Genomic DNA, 21,249 nt, shown 5'->3' with positions numbered 1-21,249 from the left:
AAGGATTATATGAAATATGAGCCTCAGAGAAGCTGCCCTCCAAGTCATAAATGATGTCAGTCACCAAGTGCTATTTGGCCATCTATCTAGTCACCTCGACGTGAATCATTACATGTGCATCCTATGAGCAGTTTTGCATCTTCAGCTTATTACTGACATACAAAGCCACAGGATGGCAGAGTGATGATGGAAATGAATTGCAATAGGAGATTAAGAGAGAGATTAAACTACTGAAAACCTGTTCTCTGATAGAATAGACATGTTGTTCTCTCTGCAGAAACCTTAAACATATATTTGCTCACAAACAGATATATTTGAATAATTATATGTATAAATAAATGTGCATATGTATTATATATGTGAATATGTATTATATATATATGTTTATACATGGAGAGAGAATGGTCTATAGAGGAACTAAATTGACTAAGTTGTTAATTTCCTGTGCTACTTTCTTATAGTTTCTATTGTTACAGGTATACTTAGATTCATAAACCTGATAGTTCTTGAACAAAATTAAAAAGCAAACTGAGAATAGAAAATGAATTCATTACAGCTTATGTAGACCTAGAAAGAAAGACTCAGTTTCTCTCTACTTCCTTTGTGACAGTTACAGCTTTATAGAAAACATGAATGAAAAGTCAGAAAGTGTGCAACTGTTAACCGGTCAGCATGTCGGAAAACTGACTAATTCCTCCCCTGTGTGGACCAGGGCCTCAGTCTTTCCCTGCACAGGGCTGCTGGGAAATTCTGTTTTTTAAGCGTCCACTTGTTCCAATAAATAGTCTGATATTCAAAGGGGAGGGACTTGGATGTCTCAGCTCAGAATGTCTTCCTGTCAGGGCACACACAGCGACTTGGAGCACATAAAAGACAGTTAAGCCAGAGAGAGTGAGAGAGAAACCGCAGGCCCGAATGGAGGAGAATGGCAGACAGCTTCAGTCAAGAAACCAATAATTAAATGGCACTGGCAGTCAAAAGAGAATGAGGGGCGATGGAGGCTGCATGGAATGGTGGGGTGCTGCCCTCAGGAGCTCTCCCTTTACACAGCCTCCGTCTGTCCCAGGCACTTGCTCTTATCAGGCAAGCATGAGGCAGCAACAACACCAGTGCAGCCTGATCTTGTTATTTTATTAAAGAAGCAAGGAATGTCACTTCTTATGTGAAATTCTTTATTTTCAAAATTGGGCAATTAATGTAATTAAGATACACCTACGGGCCTCTAATTTGCAAATTATTTTCACTCTCTCCCTTTTCCCCAACATTATTCAGGATCTCAGGGATTCTTTAATGAGCCTATTCTATTTTCCCCCAAAGCTCCAGAAACATGACAAAGAAGAAGAGGACTCCCCAGCCCTTTGGAGATCTGAGGAGGAGATGGCTGCGGAAGCTGAGGAGCTGCGTGTCTACTTTCAGGTAAACATCAAGTTCTTCACCTTCACCCAGACCTCTGGTGGGCCTCTGGGAATGAAAGGTGATGGCTCTGAGGAGGCAGAAAAGTAGCACCAGTGTCTCCCCCAGGGAACTACAAAGGACCTGGAAGCTATGTGAAGACAGTCTTGACCCATGTGGGTTTTATTATCTGCTTCTTGCCACTGGATAGGAGTCCAGAGAGAAAGCTCCGAGATTTCCAGGTTCTTGTGTCCTGAAACAAAGAATTGGATAGACTAGGAGCCTATGGTGACTGGTACAGATAGAAGTAATTTATCAATAAAGAGAGCATTCCTGAGTGTCCAAACTGACCAGATTGCCAGGGAGGCTACAGGCCCTGATAGGCTCAGCCAGGAGGGTGGCCAGCCTTTATGGACCATCTGGGTGACATCAATCTCTCTGGCACTTGGAGTCGTTCACATGACTCTCACTAATATGCGTTGTTATTATTGGCTTATTTTATTGTTGATATCTCACTAAACTTTATATATTAACCTTTATCAGATTACAGAATAAAGTATATGGAGTATTGGGTACTGTCTCTAGTTTGGGGCACCATTGGAGATCTTAGACAGGACCCCCTGCAGGTTAAAAGAAAACTGATGAATACTGCTTTGATACGATGCAAGGAAGCTCAAAGACACATGTATTAACTGGTCACTCTTTCCCCTGCCTTGTTTTTAAAATATGTTAATTACTTAATGACCCAGAGTGCTGTCCCCTCTAGTGACTTGTTGCAAGTACTTAAAGTCTCAGGTTTTGTGATTTTTTTTCTGTTGCTACTCTGCAAAATCTTGAAATTGACAAGAGGCACAGTTGAACATAGGATGGGGACCTGAGAGAGATGACAGTCATCAGTCATTACTGAGAAGACACACACACACACACACACACACACACACAAAGTATCCTATTATAAAACCCAGGCTCAGCCATGATAATTTGTTTAGGAGTGACAATATTCACAATGCCAACAAAACAATTCAGCCCAACGGTGTCATTCTCCGTTGTTACACTACTCTCTTCCAGCCACCGCCTATTTCCTTTCCCAGCTCCTACATCGTCCCTCAAGGAGTCCTTCATGCTCTTTGCCTATCTAGTAGCCCCTCTGGTTTCCTTGGAAAGGGACTTTCCTCTGCTGCTGAATTCCATTGTTATCCAGTTCACTAACCCCTGGGTGAGGTAGTAAGGACCAAAGTGCTCCCCCCAGTTTCACAACTGCGTTTGCTCCAAACTATGCTGATTCCTACTAGACTGCTGTCCTTCCTTGTTCCTCTACCACCTGGCCATGTGCCCAAGTAATATGACCTTGGGTGGGTTCAATGCTTGCCTAGCCTCATTCCTCCCTCCCTTGCCCTGTGAATTCTCATAACTTCTCTTCTCTTTGTGTAACCCTTAGGACACTGCTTACCTCTGATCGCCCTGATTCACTTTTTGCACTGCAGCACATTTATCTTAAGCTGTGTGTCTTGGCCTCAGTGTAAAAGCAAACACCGTGTCTAATTAGAAGTATAAGCAGGAATAGAAAAGAGGTGCAGTGCTTACGAAGTGCCAGCTCTCTGTAGTTGCTTATCTGCGGCTGCCAGCATCAAGCTCCATTCCATCTTCTAGAAAGTGAGGCCAGTCGTACTTTGGCTTGAATTCCATCACTAAACCGCGACCCTGCAACTCCCTGCTTGATATATTTAGAAATATTGTAATAAAGTAATCTCTGAGATATTTAATATGTCATTAATAGTAATGACAATCAACAGTGATGATCTGAATGGAAGAGTATGCTGACCCCAGACCTACTCCTCCCAGCATGTGGAGAAGATAACATCCATAGGAAAAAAACCAGCTTCATTCCTTGGACACTTTATTGCACCTGGATACAAGAGGTCCTACTGTGTCCCAGCTGATTAAGTTTATGAAAAATCACTGCTTTCCCTAGGAGAATAAGCTTCTAGGTGAATTTCCTGACCATTCTGCTTGCTGAGAGTCTATGTTAGCCTCCAAAGAATTTCAGAGAAGAATGTGAGCACCTACAGCTAAGACACCCTGCATCTATAGAACAAAGGACTAGTATAGGCAATGACATGCCCTTGTATAAGGTTGTCTTATAAAGTAGAAACCCCGCTCCATGTTTTCTTTATGCATAATCTCTGGAACTGTTAGGACCATACAATTAAAAATTCCCTAAAACCACACATGCATGCTCAGCCTCTGGCAGCCATCAAGGCAACAACATTAGCTTACTCATTTAGAGAAATTTTCAGTGTCCTCCCATAAGCTCCTGCAAGGGATATGGTGATTTAGTCTCCTTCTTTATCTCTTTGTCCAACCAGAACACAACTAGGTCAGACTATCTTGGGCAATCATGAAAAGCAGACACTGCTATTGCTGTGCCAGTGAAGGCAGGTGCTCACTGGTTGCTGTATGACGCTATAGCTCTGTGGATACCTGCTTGACAGATCCCCAATGGGGCTGGACTCCTTTAGTTCCAGGAATTCAGTGTCTCCTCTCTGCCTCTATGAATGTATGCGTTGGTTCCCTGCACACTAAGCTGATTTCCAGGATGGACTTTGTCATGTGAGAGTAGATCTGCATCTCTTATCCTAGCCTTGCCTCCTTTCCTAATTGTGATGATTCTCTCTGCAGATATTTAACACTCGGATTTGCTGCCTCTCTAATTTTAATTCAACAACATGTGTACCAGTGGGGAATGATGCTGCCATCGCCTCCTCCCCGCTGCAACTGAGGGATCTATGTTGTTAGATATGCAAACATCACCTCCCTACTTTGATGGGAAGTCAAAGCAGGACAGGTTTCCACACTGTGTTGTTTCAGAGAGATCATTTGTAATTCATCACATTCTCCTCTGTGTGTGTCTTTACTTTATAGATAATTGGTTGCCTCTCATTTACTTATCACAGTGCAGTGCAATTTCAAAGCAACTGAGTCTGCCCAAAACAACATTATTAGTAGTTACAGATGTACTGTCAAGGGAGATTTTGGCACCAGCGTTTTTTAAAAGCCACTATGAATACAGCCACTGGACAACCGCTGATAGTCATGAACAGCAAAGGCAGACAAGATGGGACAAGGCTTCCTGTTTGCCCTATGCTCTAGTCTGTAAATTATGCCTCTTAAAACCTACTCCACCAGCTACAGAACAGGTCTGCCCTTCACACAAACAGCTTCTAGTGACAAAGACTCATGGGTTCGTTAAAAAAATTTTCGGGTAAGAGGTAGCCTTGAAATTCAGCTTGAGGGATTTAGTCTGGACCCCCATGGGGAGGGGACCTCATTAACAGCAATGAATTTTTTTGCCCATCCTCCTTCAGTTACCCTCCAATTGATATGACCACAGATTTTCTTTAGCATTAAGACTGAATATTTGAATATGAACATATTTGAGTATGTTCATCCTCATTTTGCCAGCAAAAGACAGTCAGTGAATCAAAATAAGTGAGAAAAGAAAACTTTTACTTTTTCTTTCTAGTCCTTGCTTCTATTGGATCATGCAGCTCTCTTCTCCCTTTTCTTTGTGTTACATTTCTAGAATGTGCTTTCAATTGCAAGGTCATAAGAGGCCAACATAGACAAACAAGTCCTTGGCGCTTGAGAATGATAAAACATGGAATTATCAAGAGTAATCCAATACAATATCCTACTAAATGACATATCCAGCATACCAGGATGGTCAATCAGCATACCAGGATGCTCAATCTTTCAAGTTGTTATGTTCATGCATAAGACAGTCTACCTCAATATGCAATCTAGGCTTTCATTTTGCTTATTATTTTTCTGGGATCCTGCTTGGACCAAATAGTTTAGACAAAAATGTTTCTGCAGTCCACTGATGGCTACAAATTCCAGAGTGTGAATGAAGTTAGAGTGGGGTGAGGGGTAAGGTGAAGGGTGGGGTGAGGGGTAGACTTTTCTAAGAGGCTGTATCTCTACCTATAATAGAACTGACTAGTATCACAGATTAATTTTTATCCCTTTGAGTTTTACAACAGTATGGGCAATCAACAGGAAATTATTTTCAGGAAAGTATGATTCAGTAGCAAAAAAAAAAAGAAAGAAAAGAAAGAAAGAAAAACAACTGTGAGTTTTGGGCTGGAGAAATGACTCAGAGGTTAAGCACACTTGCTACTTTCAGAGAGTATGTGAATTGTGGTACCAGCAATTCACAAACACTTATAACTTCATCCCCAGGGGATCCAGCATTCCCTTCTCATCGCATGGATAGACATGCACACAAACACACACACACACACACACACACACACACACACACCCCAAATCTTTGAAAATAGGGCTTCAGACTTTTTACTTGCATCTAGTAAAATGGAAATATAGTGAACCATAGTGCTCCATCACTGTCTCCAGAATGGATGGCAGCACATTAACCAGCATACCCTGCTATGTTATCAAACAAAGCTATTCAGTCACTAGGTTTTCCTTTCTCTACTTGTTTCTCACCTCTGACAGTCCTCTCCTAGCAGTGTGTGGGTTTTGTCGTTCACTGCCTCCTTCTTCTCTAATAAAGACAGACACTTCTGGAGATCATGGGAGGTTAATATGAAGAAGGGCAATGAAAATTCGCATTACTAATCTTTGACCTCATCACATAGTAATAGCTAATGTTTATTCACTTCATCTGTTCCAATGCCTACAGTGTACCTTAGCCACCTCTTCTATAGTAATTGCTGTTTCATCTTGGCATTCAGGAAAATCACTCAAGTTATCGCATAGATGCTCAACCTAGATTATCCAAGCTGGATTCACCAGCAAAAATAGTGCCTTCTGGTTTTAACTCTTCTCCAATGAGGTAAGATATAGCTCAGTATATTCAGTTCATGAGTGGTAGGGATTGCAAACTGTTGAGTATCTTTTCTATGAAATTGTCCTCTGCCCCATAACTATGGACAAACAAAATGGATCAATGGTTCAGGAGTATAACTAGTAACTTTAGACCTCAACCCAAATATACATAATACATTCTCTTTTCTTCCTCCAAATGCTTTTCACCTGTAAGGGAAAATGAGGCAGGTCATATTTTCTAAAATGCACAGTAGTCCTGCAATGACAATAAGAGGAATAAGCCCACATTTTCAACTAGTCCAGCTCTTCAAGCGATGAATCTCTGCTTGTCCTTCCTTCTTTTCCCCTGCTCCACTGCACTTGCCTGGCTCTTTTGGTCCCACACTTCCCTTACCATAGAGCAAACCTGAAGGCCCCTACAGAAATATCATGCAAGCATTTTAGAAACTGGAGGTTAAACAGTCTAATGGCAGGTAACTCCTCTTCTAGGGCAAACTCCTCTAGGGCAAATGTGTTCCTGTTGTGCTTTACAGGGAACATTCTAGAAGATACTTTGAAACCAAAAGATACAATGAACATCACAGGTATAAAACTATGTCTCAGTCTGACCCTGTCCTTCTTTGAGAGGAAACATTTGTTTTCATTACTAGGTAAATAAAAACATCCCAGGTACTTTAAGATGAAAGTCTATAGTCTTCAGGATCATACCCAAGTTGTCTGTAGTTTTGGTTGTTACTTGCAGTAAGATATAAACACTAAATTTATTCTCTGGACTTGGACAGATCACACATTTATGCTTCAATTTGTTCATCTGTGAATTACACTGATAGCGAAAGGACAACATGCAGTCCCTAGGACTGTTATAAAAAGAATAAAACAGTAAGATATGAAACTATTATTCCAGTGTTCTAGGTCATTGTTTTCCATATTACTTAATATTTTAAAGATGACAGCTTATTGGTATCGTTAAGTCAGGAGAAATTGGTTTAAATAGTTATTAAATTCCAAAGAGGGGAGAAGTTTTCAGGCTACCAAAAAGGAAAAGAAAAATAACAATTGTGCTTCTGTTACTATAGTCCCCTACTATATTCAACTGAAAAATTGTACAGAATATCTAGACATATTGGAGATACCAGCATAGTAAAATTGTACACGGCCAAGAGAAGATAGGAATCCATGGAGGTAAGTCCAGCATTTGGGTTGTTTTTCCACGGAAGACCACATCAGTCTTGGAGAGGGGGATAGATTTAGAGCTTGTGTATGACAAGAGTGCTTACTATACCTCGATGGGTGAATGGGATGCCAGATATCTGGCATCATTAATCCCCAGAGTAAGAGTGAGTAGATGTAATCCTTTCCTTATACTAACTGTGGCCTGACATCCTATCATCAGCACATCTAAGAAAGTCTCTGTCCTAGAAATTAAATTCAAATGATCTCAGATCCCTAGTCCTTAAATTTATTTGCAGAAAAAAGAAAGTATCTTTCTGGAATATTATAACACCTTAAATCATTTTTATGATTTGTTTCCAAGAGTACCTAGCATGTATGTCTGTGTGCTTATGCACAAACACACCAAAAAATGCCAGGAAGCAATTGCTATGCTCTGCCTCTGAATTCATATACCAAGGTCCTAATTGACATGTGGTGGTATTAGGCAGTGGTTCTTCGGATGGTAATTAAGTGAGGATGGATGGCATTATGAGTATGTGGCCTCTACGATGAAGTTAGAAGCCTTGCAATGTGGTTTGGCTCTCTGTGCTCACTTGAGAAGACAGAAGAAGAGGCTGACTTCAGGACAAGAGAAGCAGCCCCAGAACAGGTGGCCTTGCTGTTGGACCACCTGTCTTCTAGAACGATGGGTAGTGAACTTCCATTGTTTCAGCCTCCCAGTGTATGGTTTTATGATACTTTGTTACAAATAAGTGGCCTATCATAGTTTATATAAAAATTGGAATTATCAGACACAGATATTAAAGCAACTATTTACATTGTTTATGGATGGAAAAATGTAGAATGTTTTAGTTTAAATTTTTTTTTAGTTTAGCAGAAAGCTGGAATCTATTTTAAAAATCACAGATGTTACAAACCTTTTTTTTCTAGTTTCAATTATTTAGAGACTGTTTTTCATGATGGATAAGTGAATTTAACTTTCTGGGTATTGAAGTTGAAAGAATAATAAAAATACATAAATAAAATGTAATTGATATTGAAACTCCATGGTTTCAGAATGACATTCTAACTGTATAGATGAACATTTGGATTTGTATAATTTGGGGCAGGGTGTATGTTTTGAGTGGAGTAATGCTGTGCTGTTGCTGTGATAAAATACCCCAAAATATGGTCAAGAAAAGGTCTATTTTGGCTAATGATTCCAGAAGGATAAAGTGTATCATGTCATGAAATGTGTAGCAATAGGAGGTAGCAGAGGAAGCTGATAGAGTTTTCATTTGTACACAGGAAGCAGAAAAAGGGGCCAGGAAGTGATGCAAAGCTATAACTCCTCAAAGCCAGCTGCTAGTGACTTATTGCAGTAGGCTCTAGAACCTTCCTAATCAGTGCCACCTGGGACCAAGCCTTCAAATACAGGAGCCTCTGGAGGACATTTCTCATTCAAAGCAGCACAAGTGGCTTCTTTAAAATCAACTGTGCAATACGGTCACTTTGAGTTAAAATATTCAACATCTTTAATAAAATGAAATTAAGTAGAAAAAGATAATGGAAATGAAAGTTATTTGTGGAAGGCAAAATGATATCTCTCAAGCTACATTTTTCTTAAGCAATAAAAGTATTTTTATTGAATAAAATTTCATAAAACATCCATAAAATGTCTTAGATGATGTGAAAAGTACCAAGTAGAGTCAATATAAAATTGAAAAAAAAAGCAAAATGAATGCATTTAGTACCACAATTTCTTAAACATGATTGTTAGTCAACTCAACCGTGGGCCATATGAAAGGAATAGTACAAGTCATAATGAGGAGAGAGGCAAAGGAGAGAAAACAGAAGTACAATGAAAAACTCCACTACATATTTATTTACAAATCCATGGGAGGCAAAACCAGAATGTCAGTGCAAATTATATTTTAAGAGATAATGCCTGAGGAATGTCTCATACTGTAAGGGAAAGGCTGGGTATGCTGGTTCATACCAGTCATCTCAGCACTCGGGATGCTGAGATAGGTAAACCATTTGGCTTTAGGTGTTTCAAGACCACCTATGCAACACTGAGAGACCCTGTCTTTTAAAAGGGGGTACTATGGTTGTAGCTCAGTTAGAGTACTTGCGTAACATGCCTACAGTGCTGCCTTTGATCATAGTATCACATAAAAGCAGGTATGGGGACACACTCTTGTAACTCTCAATACTCAAGAGGTAGAGGTAAGAGGACTGTAAGTCCATTGTTATCCTTAGGTACATGGTTAGTTTCAAGCTACCCCAAGATGAATAACTCTGTCTCTGTCTCTGTCTCTCTCTCCCTCCCTCCCTTCCTTGTTCTCTGCCTCCCTCCTGTGTGTGTGTGTGTATGTGTGTGTGTGTTATGGGAGGCTCTTTGTCCCGGCTGGTCCCACTGCCCTTCAGCCCCAAATGAACACATGGATGTTATATTAGTTATAAACTGTTGGACAGAGGCTTGGGCTTCTTATTGGCTAGCTCTGTCTTAATTATTAACCCATTTCTATTAATCTATGTATTTCCACATGGTCGTGGCTTCCTGGAGAACACCTGGTGCATCCTCTCTTCCTTGTCTCTACATGATTACTCCTGTCTGCCTATACTTCACAGAATTTTCCGTGTCTCCTAGTCCCACCTGTCTTCCTGCCTCATTGGCCTAATATTCATCAACCAATAAGAGAAACGTATATACAGAAGGACATTCGTGTGTGTGTGTGTGTGTGTGTGTGTGTGTGTGTGTGTGTGTGAGAAGTTCAAAAATTAAAGACTATAGCCAAACCTTAGTAGGGAATGAAGTAGAATCCATATGAAGACATATCATAATAAATTGTAGCTAAGGCATAAGAAAGCTTTTATATTTAAGAAGTGCATACCTTCAAATACACCAACAACAAAACCTATGAAAATCAGAAGATATGAATATTTAAATAACCAAGAGAAAATAGCTGACAAGCTGGAGAGTTAGGTATCCATAAGGTTCCTTAATTCTTTGTAAATGCTATAGTTTAGCTCTGCAATGTCCCAAATGTGATGACACATGTTAAAGGTTGGCTTCACTCTGGTGCATTTGATAAGTGACAGAACAAAGAACTGAAGATAGTAAGATGTCTTAGGTCATGCTCCTAAAGTGAACTATAGGACCGTTGTCTTTTTCTTACACTGGCCTGCAATGGAGATAGTGGCTTTTCTCTAACAGACTTTCTACCCACAAGCTTAAATACAGGAAGACTGGTTGGCCATTATGAATAAAAATGAAACTTTTCTCTTTTTTTTATTTTAATTTTAAATAGCTTGTTTTACATGTCAATCCCAGTTCCCTCTCCCTCCCCTCCTCCTGCACTCCCCTTCCACCCTCCCTCCCACCCTATTGCCAAATCCTTCCACATAGGGGATGTCTAGAGTCTATCATTTTACTCTTGGTAGGGTCAAGGTACTCCCCAAAGAGTCCAGGCTGAGAGAGCATCTCTCTTTGTGCTATAGGCACATGAAGACAGATTGTATACCAGGGATAGACACTGATCCACAGCTCAGGGCCCCATAGGTTGTCCAGGCCTTCTCACTGACACTCACATTTGGGGGGTCCAGATCAGTCCCATTCTGGCCTCCCCACTGTCGGTCTGGGGTCCAAGAGCACTCCCCTATTCAGATCAGCTGTCTCTGCTGGTTTTGCCAGCCCATTCTTTGCCAATTTGCTCATCATTCCTCTCTCTCTGTCACTGGGTTCCTTGGGTTCAGTTCAGTGCTTAGCTGTGTGTTTGCCTCTGCTTCCATCAGTCCCAGGATGAAGGCTCCCGGATAGTTATAGACATCAAGTTCATTATTAGGAATGGGCATTCGAGGTGGTCCTTCCACTATTGCTTAGCTTGCCAATTGATGTTATACCTTTAGATCACTCGAGGTCACTCTGGTGCCTGATCTGTCTTCGATCCTATGATTCCCTCTTCCCCCTATTCTACCCCCACTCCCTCAACTTCCTGTTCCCCCATGACGAACTCCCTTCCTCTTTACCCCCTCTATTCTTCCCAGGTCCCACTACCCCCTCGCCCTGTTCCCCATCCATTCAGAGGATCTTGTCTCCATCCTCTTCTCTTGGGTACTATGCATATATGCATATCTTTTAGGTTCTTTCCTGTTTCCCAGACTCTCTATCTGTGGAAGTGCAGACTGGCACTATCCTGATCCATATCTAAAATCCATATATGAGTGAGTACATACCATGTTTGTCTTTTTGCGACTGGGTTACCTCACTCAGGATGGTTTCTTCCAGTGCTATCCATTTCCCTGCGAATTTCAAGATTCCATTGTTTTTTTCTGCTGAGTAATACTCCATTGTGTAAATGTACCACATTTTCTCTATCCACTCTTCAGTTGAGGGGCATCTAGGTTGCTTCCAGGTTCTGGCTATTACAAACAATGCTGCTATGAACATAGTGGAGCAGATGCCCTTGTTGTATGAACCTGCCTCATTTGGATAAATGCCTAAGAGTGGAATTGCTGGGTCTAGTGGTAGATTAATTCCCATTTTCCTGAGGAATCTCCATACTGATTTCCAAAGAGGCTGTATGAGTCGGCATTCCCACCAGCAGTGGAGGAGAGTTCCTCTCTCTCCACATCCCCTCCAGCATAAATTGTCTTCGGTGTTTTTGATTCTAGCCATTCTGACAGGAGTAAGATGGTATCTCAGAGTTGTTTTGATTTGCATTTCCCTGATGGCTAAGGATGTTGAGCACTTTCTTAAGTGTCTCTTGGCCATTTTAGCCTCCTCTACTGAGAATTCTCTATTTAGCTCTGTACCCCACCTTTCAAGTGGATCCTTTGGTGTTTTGGAGACTTGTTTCTTGAGTTCTTTGTAAATTTTGGAGATTAGCCCTCTGTCAGATGTAGGGTTAGTGAATATCTTTCCCCATTCTGTGGCCTGCCTTTTTGTCTTTTTGATTGTGTCCTTTGCCTTACAGAAGCTTTTTAGTTTCAGAAGGTCCCATTTGTTAATTGTTGATCTCAGTGCCTGTGCCACTGGTGTTATGTTTAGGAAGTGGTCTCCTGTACCAACTCGTTGAAGAATATCTCCCACTTTCTCTTCTAAAAGTTTCAGTGTGGCTGGATCATACATGTTGAGATCTTTGATCCATTTGGACTTAAGTTTTGTACAAGGCGATAAACATGGATCTATCTGCAGTCTTCTGCATACCACTACCCAGTTATGCCAGCACCATTTGTTGAAGATGCTTTCTTTTTTCCACTGTACAGTTTTAGCTTCTTTGTCAAAAATCAGGTGTTCATAGGTGTGTGGGTTAAAATTAGGGCTTTCGATTCGGTTCCATTGGTCTACCTGCCTATTTTTGTGCCAATACCAAGCTGTTTTCAGGACTATAGCTCTATAATAGAGCTTGAAGTCAGGTATGGTGATGCCTCCTGAAGTTCCTTTATTGTATAGGGATGTTTTGGCTATCCTGGGCCTTTTGTTTTTCCATATAAAGTTGATTAATGTTCTTTCCAGGTCCTTGAAGAATTGTGATGGAATTTTGATAGGGATTGCATTGAATCTATAGACTGCTTTTGGCAAGATTGCCATTTTTATTATGTTGATCCTACCAATCCAAGAGCATGGGAGATCTTTCCATTTTCTGGTATCTTCTTTGATTTCTTTCTTCAAAGACACAAAGTTCTTGATATACAGGTCTTTCACTTCCTTGGTTAACATTATCCCCAGATATTTGATGCTGTTTTTGGCTATTGTAAAAGGTGATGTTTCTCTGATTTCTTTCTCAGTCACTTCATCATCTGTATAAAATAGGGCCACTGATTTTTTTGAGTTTACCTTGTATCCTGCCACATTGCTGAAGGTGTTTATCAGCTCTAGGAGTAACCTTGCGGAGTTTTTTGGGTCACTTATGTAAACTATCATATCATCTGCAAAAAGTGAAAGTTTGACTTCTTCTTTTCCTATTTGTATCCCCTTTATCTCCTTTTGTTGTCTTATTGCTGTAGCTAGAACTTCAAGTACAATATTGAAGAGATATGGAGAGAGTGGACAGCCTTGTCTTGTTCCTGATTTTAGAGGAATTGCTTTGAGTTTCTCTCCATTTAGTTTGATGTTAGCTGTTGGTTTACTGTATATTGCTTTTATTATATTCAGGTACGTTCCTGTTATCCCTGATCTCTCTAGGACCTTTATCATGAAGGGGTGCTGGATTTTGTCAAAGGCTTTTTCAGCATCTAGTGAGATGATCATGTGGTTTTTCTTTCGCAGATTGTTAATATGGTGGATTACATTGATAGATTTTCTAATGTTGAACCATCCCTGCATTCCTTGGATGAAGCCTACTTGATCATGGTGGATGATTTTTCTGATGTGTTCTTGAATCCGGTTTGCAAGTATTTTATTGAGTATTTTTGCATCAATGTTCATGAGGGAAATTGGTCTATAGTTCTCTTTCTTAGTTGTGTCTTTGTGTGGCTTGGGTATCAAGTTAATTGTAGCCTCGTAGAAAGAGTTTGGCAGTGAGCCTCCTGCTTCTATAGTGTGGAATACTTTGACGAGTATTGGAATGAGCTCTTCTTTGAATTTCTGGTAGAATTCTGCACTGAAGCCATCTGGGCCTGGGCTTTTTTTGTTTGGGAGACTTTTGATGACTGCTTCTATTTCATTAGGGGTTATAGGTCTGTTTAGATTATTTATCTGTTCTTGATTTAGTTTTGGCAAGTGATATCTATCCAGGAAATTGTCCATTTCCTTTAAATTTTCAAATTTTGTGGAGTACAGATTTTCAAAGTATGCCCTGATGATTCTCTTGATTTCCTCAGAGTCCGTTGTTATGTCCCCTTTCTCATCCCTGATTTTGTTAATTAGCATGTTCTCTCTCTGTCTTTTTGTTAGTTTGGACAGAGGTTTGTCTATTTTGTTGATTTTCTCAAAGAACCAACTCTTTGTTTCATTGATTCTTCTCAATGTTTTCCTGGTTTCTACTTGATTGATTTCAGCCCTCAATTTGATTATTTCCTGGCGTCTGCTCCTCCTGGGGAGTTTGCTTCTTTTTGTTCTAGAACATTCAGCTGTGCTATTAATTCTCTAGTATGACTGTTCTCCAGTTTTTTCATGTGGGCACTTAGTGCTATAAACTTTCCTCTCAGCACTGCTTTCAAAGTGCCCCATAAGTTTGTGTATGTTGTGTCTTCATTCTCATTGAAATCGAGGAAGTCTTTAATTTCTTTTTTTATTTGTTCCTTTACCCAGGGATGGTGCAATTGTGCATTGTTCAATCTCCATGAGTTTGTAGGGTTTCTGCGATTTGTGTTATTGTTGAATTCTAATGTTAATGCATGGTGGTCTGATAAGATGCAGGGGGTTATTCCAATTTTTTTGTATCTGTGGAGATTTGCTATGTTTCCTATTATGTGGTCAATTTTAGAGAAGGTTCCATGTGGTGCCGAGAAGAAGGTATATCCCTTTGTATTTGGGTGGAATGTTCTATAGATGTCTGTTAAACCCAGTTGGGTCATAACTTCTATTAATTCTTTTGTTTCTTTGTTAAGTTTCTGTCTGGAGGTCCTATCTAGCGGTGAGAGCGGAGTGTTGAAGTCTCCTACTATTAGTGTGTGAGATTTTATGTGCATTTTGAGCTTTAGTAATGTTTCTTTCACGAATGTAGGTGCCTTTGTATTTGGGGTGTAGATATTTAAAATCGAGACTTCGTCTTGATGTATTTTTCCTTTGATGTATATGAAGTGCCCTTCTTCATCTCTTTTGATTGATTTTAATTTGAAGCCTAATTTGTTAGATATTAGGATTGCTATGCCCGCTTGTTTCTTGGGGCCGTTTGATTGGAAGATCTTTTCCCAGCCCTTTACTCTGAGATAACGTCTGTCTTTGGTGTTGAGATGTGTTCCTTGTATGCAGCAGAAGGAAGGGTTCTGTCTTCGTATCCATTCTGCTAGTCTGTGTCTTTTTATAGGTAAGTTGAGGCCATTGACATTGAGGGATATTAATGACCATTGATTGGTGATCCTTGTTTGCGCTTGATTTATTGTTAGTGAAGTTATTTTGTGTAGTTTCTCCTCCCTTTTTCTTTTAGTGTTTTGTAAAGTATGATTCTATATTGCCTGTGTCTTTGTGAATGTAGTTATCTTCCTTGGCTCTAGGTTTTCCTTCTAGCATTTTCTGTAGAGCTGGATTCATGGATACGTATTGTTTAAATCTGGCTTTGTCATGGAATATTTTGTTTTCTCCATCTATGGTAATTGAGAGCTTTGCTGGATATAGTAGTCTGGGCTGGCATCCTTGTTCCCTTAGCGTTTGTAGGACATCTGACCAGGATCTTCTGGCTTTCATCGTTTCCATTGAGAAGTCAGGTGTAATTCGGATAGGTCTGCCTTTATATGTTACTTGGCCTTTTTCTTTAGCTGCTCTTAATATTTTCTCTTTGCTCTGTAGGTTTGATGTTTTGATTATTATATGGCGAGGTGACTTCTTTTTCTGGTCAAGCCTATTTGGTGTTCTGTAAGATTCTTGTACTTTCATAGGCATATCTTTCTTTAGGTTAGGGAAGTTTTCTTCTATGATTTTGTTGAATATGTTTTCTGTACCTTTAAGTTGAAGTTCTTCACCTTCTTCTATACCTATTATTCTCAGGTTTGGCTTCTTCACGGTGTCCCATATTTCCTGAATATTTTGTGTTAAGGATTTGTTGGTTTTGAGATTTTCTTTGGTTGACGATGCTATGTCCTCTAATGAGTCTTGAACACCTGAGATTCTCTCTTCTATCTCTTGTATTCTATTGGTGATGCTTGCATCTGTAATTCCAGACCATTTACCGAGCTTTTCTATTTCCAGCATCCCTTCATTCTGTGTTTTCTTTATCGTTTCTATTTCAGCTTTCAATCCTTCAACTGTTTGAGCTGTTTCCTTAATTTTCTTGGTTGTTTTTTCTTGGTGCTCTTTAGATTCTTTGAGAGATTTGTTTATTTCTTGAATTTTTTCCCCCATTTCATGGATTTTTTTGTTTGTGTTTTCTTCTATTTCTTTAAGGGATTTCCTCGTTTCTTCTTTGAGGCTCTCCATCATCTTCATGAAATAATTTTTAAGGTCTGTCTCCTCTTCTTCATCTATGTAGTGCTTTTCAGGTCTTGCTGGTGTTGGATCCCTGGATTCTGGTGGGGTCATGTTGGTGTTTCTATTGCTGAGTGATCTCTTATTCTGTCTTCTTCCCATCTCTTCTTCCAGTGGGTGCTGGTGGGGGCTTTCTGTCTCCACTGGTCTCCTTCTTTACTGCAGCTGAAGCTGAAGCTGGCCTCGCTGGGGTTGGGGTCTTGGAGGGGCTGATCTCTTTCCTGAAGCTGGGCTCGCTGGGTTGGGGTCTTGGAGGGGCTGATCTCTTTCCTGTGTGGGCGGCTCTTCTGAAGCTGGGCTCGCTGGGTTGGAGTCTTGGAGGGGCTGATCTCTTTCCTGTGTGGGCGGCTCTTCTGGAAGCCGGGAGCGGCCCCGAAGATGGAGGGGGATGGGGGATGGGCGGGTGGTCCCAGCCAGAGACCCAATCTCACCTGAAGCTGGGCTCGCTGGGTTGGGGTCTTGGAGGGGCCTGAAGCTGGGCTCGCTGGGTTGGGGTCTTGGAGGGGCTGATCTCTTTCCTGTGTGGGGGGCTCTTCTGGAAGCCGGGAGCGGCCCCGAAGATGGAGGGGGATGGGTGATGGGCGGGTGGTCCCAGCCAGAGACCCAATCTCACCTCGAAACTTTTCTCTTTATGAGTTGAATATATCAGGTATTTGTCAGGAAGCTACCAATGGATGAGAGTGAAGTAAATATTTTTTCTTACAAACCTGAGAGATTTCCTCATCAAGAAATATACTAAAGGTATTACAAAGGAAAAGCAAAAAGTAGAAACTATTCTGAGATAAATGAAGACAACTAAAACTTGTAGACAACTAAGCAAATAGAGGATAATTTGCTTTTAATTATCACTTAATGAACTTACTGAATAAAATAATATCTGGTAGCTATTTTAGAAAACATTCTGAACAGTTAGAAAAACATGCATGAGCAGATACTAAAGACAGGTAATGCAATGGCAAACACACATACAATCAAAAAAAATTCAAAGATGTGAAATCCTGATTTTTTAAAAAGAGTAATCACCAAGGAAATCCAAAATTTAAAAGAAAAAACTTCTATAAAGTTATTATAGTTGCTAATAAGAGAAAGAGGATGTATGAAATAACACCAGGGCAATCCATTTGAAAGTTGATTAAAAGTCAAGTTTCTAAAAAAATAAAATTAATCCAACTTCCCCAAGATAAAACGTTTTTACGAATAATTTGATAATGATTAGAGAACTCAAACTTATTTTAAAAATTGTCAGGCCCAGATAAATGTATTGGTATAGCCTCCCATCTCCCATACCTGAGGCAACAAAATAAGAATCACACTTAAATTCTGCCAGGGCAGGAATGGAAAGAAAAATTCTTTTGCTGCCCAATTACTATATGAGTTGCCTGCAAATAAACCAATGAGGAGCAGTACAAATAAAAATGTAAGTCCTATTGGGGGGAGGCTAAGCCCTAAGACATGTCAGAGAGATGGAGGTTGGACACACATAACTGTTCAAACAGTTATGAAAAGGTTAATATGTATTGATCAGTAGGACTTCTACATGATGGTAAACTATTAAATAATGCCTTCCCTCAGATTAGACAAAGAGAAAATGAGAGGATCAGCTCAGGAGATGTGGATTAAATTACAAATGAAAATATCATCTACACAAATACCAAAGTTCTGGGAAAGCTGAAAGGGAATTTATAAGTAATGGTGAAAGATTGTCTATCTGGGATGGACAATGACATTAGAATAATTCCTGTTGACATTTATACTATGAAACGTGTTCAAGTTCCCAGCACACAATAAATGAGAAGGAATTAGAGATTAAATAAAACTGTCATTATTTGTGGGCAATATGATGATATGCTCACAAAATCCCAAGGATATATGGAAAATTGATTAGAATTAATCAACACATTTAGAAGGACCTTCAAATATAAAAACAATACACATTATTTCAATTTCTCTACTCACAGAAAAGAAAATGTTTTAATTTATCATTTATATTAACATCAAAAATCAGAATTTAAAAATAAAGATATCCAATCTTCTAGACAGAAAACTATTAAAATATTTGGAAGCATTAAAGGCAAATTAAATAAACAGAGAGATTAATGAATGGTTTTGTGAAAACTTAATTTTCTTCAGTTAGCCTTTAAGTTCTATGGGATAGAAACCACAATTCCCATGGTTTGGTTTTGGTGAAAGGTGACAAGTTGATCCTAAACTCTTTGTAGAATTGTAGCAAGAAAACCTTAAAAAAAAAGGTTAGAAACACTCCAGGGCTTATTATACAAGATATCAGGACTTATTTACTACAAGGCCACAAGACCAGAGCAAGCAAGGTATTGTCATAAGTAGACTGATGGAACCGACTGGGAAGGTGGGTGAGAGGCCAGCACATATGAACACTTGACTTCTGAGGAAATGGTACCATAGGACTCTGAGAAAGGGAAGACTTCTTAGCTAATGGTTCTAGGAAAATTCCACATGCAGGTAGAAAATTAATAAAATGAAGCTCTACTTCACATCATCTATAAATCTTGGTTCCAGGTAAATGTTAATTCAGAATGTGCAATATAAAGCAACAAAGGTTTCGAGGACAGTGTAGAGATTTTGCTAGAGGGAAAGACTGTAACTATCAAGGTACCAAACTCAGCAAGAAAAGGTCTACAAATCAGACTTTAAGAGGAACTTGACCCCTCCACACACGCTAATAAGGAATGATGAAATGGTCCATTGTCAGTCAGCAGCAAAATGTAGCTTAGAGCAGAATGCAATGCCAGACATACTTACTGCAGTCATCAAAGCTTCTGCAGATAGAATGTGTCTACTGCTTGTAAGCATATGGAGCAACAAGAACCACAGAAGAGAACACAATCCAGTGGTCACCTTCATTTTAAGTCCCTACACCAGGCAACCTTATACTCTGGTGCTTACAGATACTCACTGAGATGGTAAAATTAGAAGGGCACAATCCCTCCAGAGGTCAAGCCGTGGGGATGAAATGGGAAGGGAAAAGGGCAATGTGACCTGAGGTGGGTGGGGCTGGCAATGTTCTCTTTCTTGCCATGGATGGTAGGAAGGTATGCATTTTGGTTTGTTTTATATTAATTCTGTTAGCCAGATACAAGCCATCTGCAGTTTTCTCTCTGTGTGTATTATATTTCAAGAAAAAGAAACCAAATAATAAGACAAGTGGGAAAACAACAATAATAATAATAAATGGGGAAGGAAGGGAATAACTTGATTTTATGGTTTAATTGCTGGGTAGGTATTCAATTGTTACATGTTGGCCTAAGCCAAGAGAATAATTGTTGCAGCACATCTTTGCAGACACACTGATAATACATGGAGAGTTGACCACACCACCTGGCCACCATCCTCCTTGACTTTAAGAAACTACACTGGCCAAACTCATCATTATTTTAAAAGTGAAGAATGGAGGCCACTACAGATAGGACACTTTATTAGTAATAATAATTCTTAATGATGCCACTTACAGAGCGCTTATTATGAACAACTTGCTCTAAGCACTTCATAGACTTAATCTTAAATCCCTCAGTGACTCTCCAGCCTTCCTTGGCTTTCATAACAGAAATGGAGGGTGAAGACAGCTATGTCACTTCAAGAACTATGGACATTCAAGGTTCAGACTGTCTGATTTCAGACCCCATATTTAGCCTTCATAACACAATCGCCTAGTCTTTGGAGAAACATCTGCTCCTAAAGAATTCTAGCTAACTGAAGGCTAGAATTATGCAATGGAGCAGAGGGTCGAGATATAGTTTATTCTTGCTTCTCCATTAACTTCAGGAACAAAGCCAGCACTCAATGATTCCTGTATGCCACTTTAGCCATCATTGCAGCCATCTATTAGGGAGATAGTACTGTCCCATATCCCCAAGAACAAACTGGAAAGCCCACACGTCATTAGATAACCAGGAATAAGACACAACTGGTCACCACTGATGACAATCCACTGGATACTGAATTGTTAACTCAGTTGAAACCTGAGGGGCTCCACTCAAGATCCTTCAGTTAGACAGGGTCTTAGAGAATCTGCCATTTTTTCCTGGATGTGAAAACACATAGAAGACCTTTGAAAGATTTAATCAGATAATAGAAATGGAATGGAACATAGCATAAGTTTGATTTTGGAACTACCAATTCCATATGAAAACCACAGTTCTAGAATGTGACCCTAACCAGGCCAATTAGAGACCTTCCCTTTCATGGATGAATTAACACAAAGTCAGAAGCCATCAACTAGGGTGTTAATAACAGCAAACTTTAAGAAGTCATCCTTCTCATCACTGGGAGAAACCAGGGGCAGGAGAATCCTCCATAAGGAAGGAGCCAAGAAGCAAAGAGGGGAGGTCTAGTGCTGTTGAAAAGGTGCTGAACCACTTTTCATCCACAGGAAAATCTGACATTGGGGCATGTTGTTTGTTATCAAAAGATTCCTGGCCATATCAAGCACACAAAGGGCTATTTTCCTAGCGATAATCAATGAGAGTCTCCATAACTCAATTACAAACTCTTTTCTGAGAACTCATTTGAAACCAAACAGTCTTAGGCACAGTAGGTCAAGTGCTTGCCCAATAAGAGCTGGCAATAACTCTGAAGGAGTAGGGTGACCACAAGAACAAGAAGATGTGTAATGGGTCCTGAGGAAGTCACTAGCATACTGTTCACAATGCTGACTCAACTGACTGCTATCTTTTACCACACCATAAACC

The 21,249-nt window shown here is 39.9% G+C and overlaps 1 protein-coding gene across 11 annotated transcripts in view; it reads left to right on the top strand.

The window, feature by feature from the left end:
• Positions 1 to 21,249, top strand: part of Fhit (fragile histidine triad diadenosine triphosphatase) — a 1,472,699-nt gene that overhangs the window by 1,440,914 nt on the left and 10,536 nt on the right. For 6 of the 11 annotated variants that reach the window (XM_040747569.1, XM_021230839.2, XM_040747567.1 and 3 more), the window contains 2 exons: positions 1,318 to 1,416; positions 4,072 to 4,203. In XM_040747569.1, coding sequence (XP_040603503.1) covers positions 1,318 to 1,416; positions 4,072 to 4,188 — 216 coding nt within the window. In that variant the 3' untranslated portion in view covers positions 4,189 to 4,203. Of the gene's footprint in view, positions 1 to 1,317; positions 1,417 to 4,071; positions 4,236 to 21,249 lie in introns of those variants that run through there. The other 5 variants (XM_040747562.1, XM_040747563.1, XM_040747564.1 and 2 more) reach the window with 3 other exon arrangements.

Source organism: Mesocricetus auratus, unplaced genomic scaffold (genome assembly GCF_017639785.1).
Source record: "Mesocricetus auratus isolate SY011 unplaced genomic scaffold, BCM_Maur_2.0 Super-Scaffold_100006, whole genome shotgun sequence".
Taxonomy (NCBI): domain Eukaryota; kingdom Metazoa; phylum Chordata; class Mammalia; order Rodentia; family Cricetidae; genus Mesocricetus; species Mesocricetus auratus.
This window is presented reverse-complemented; position numbering and strand designations above follow the sequence as displayed.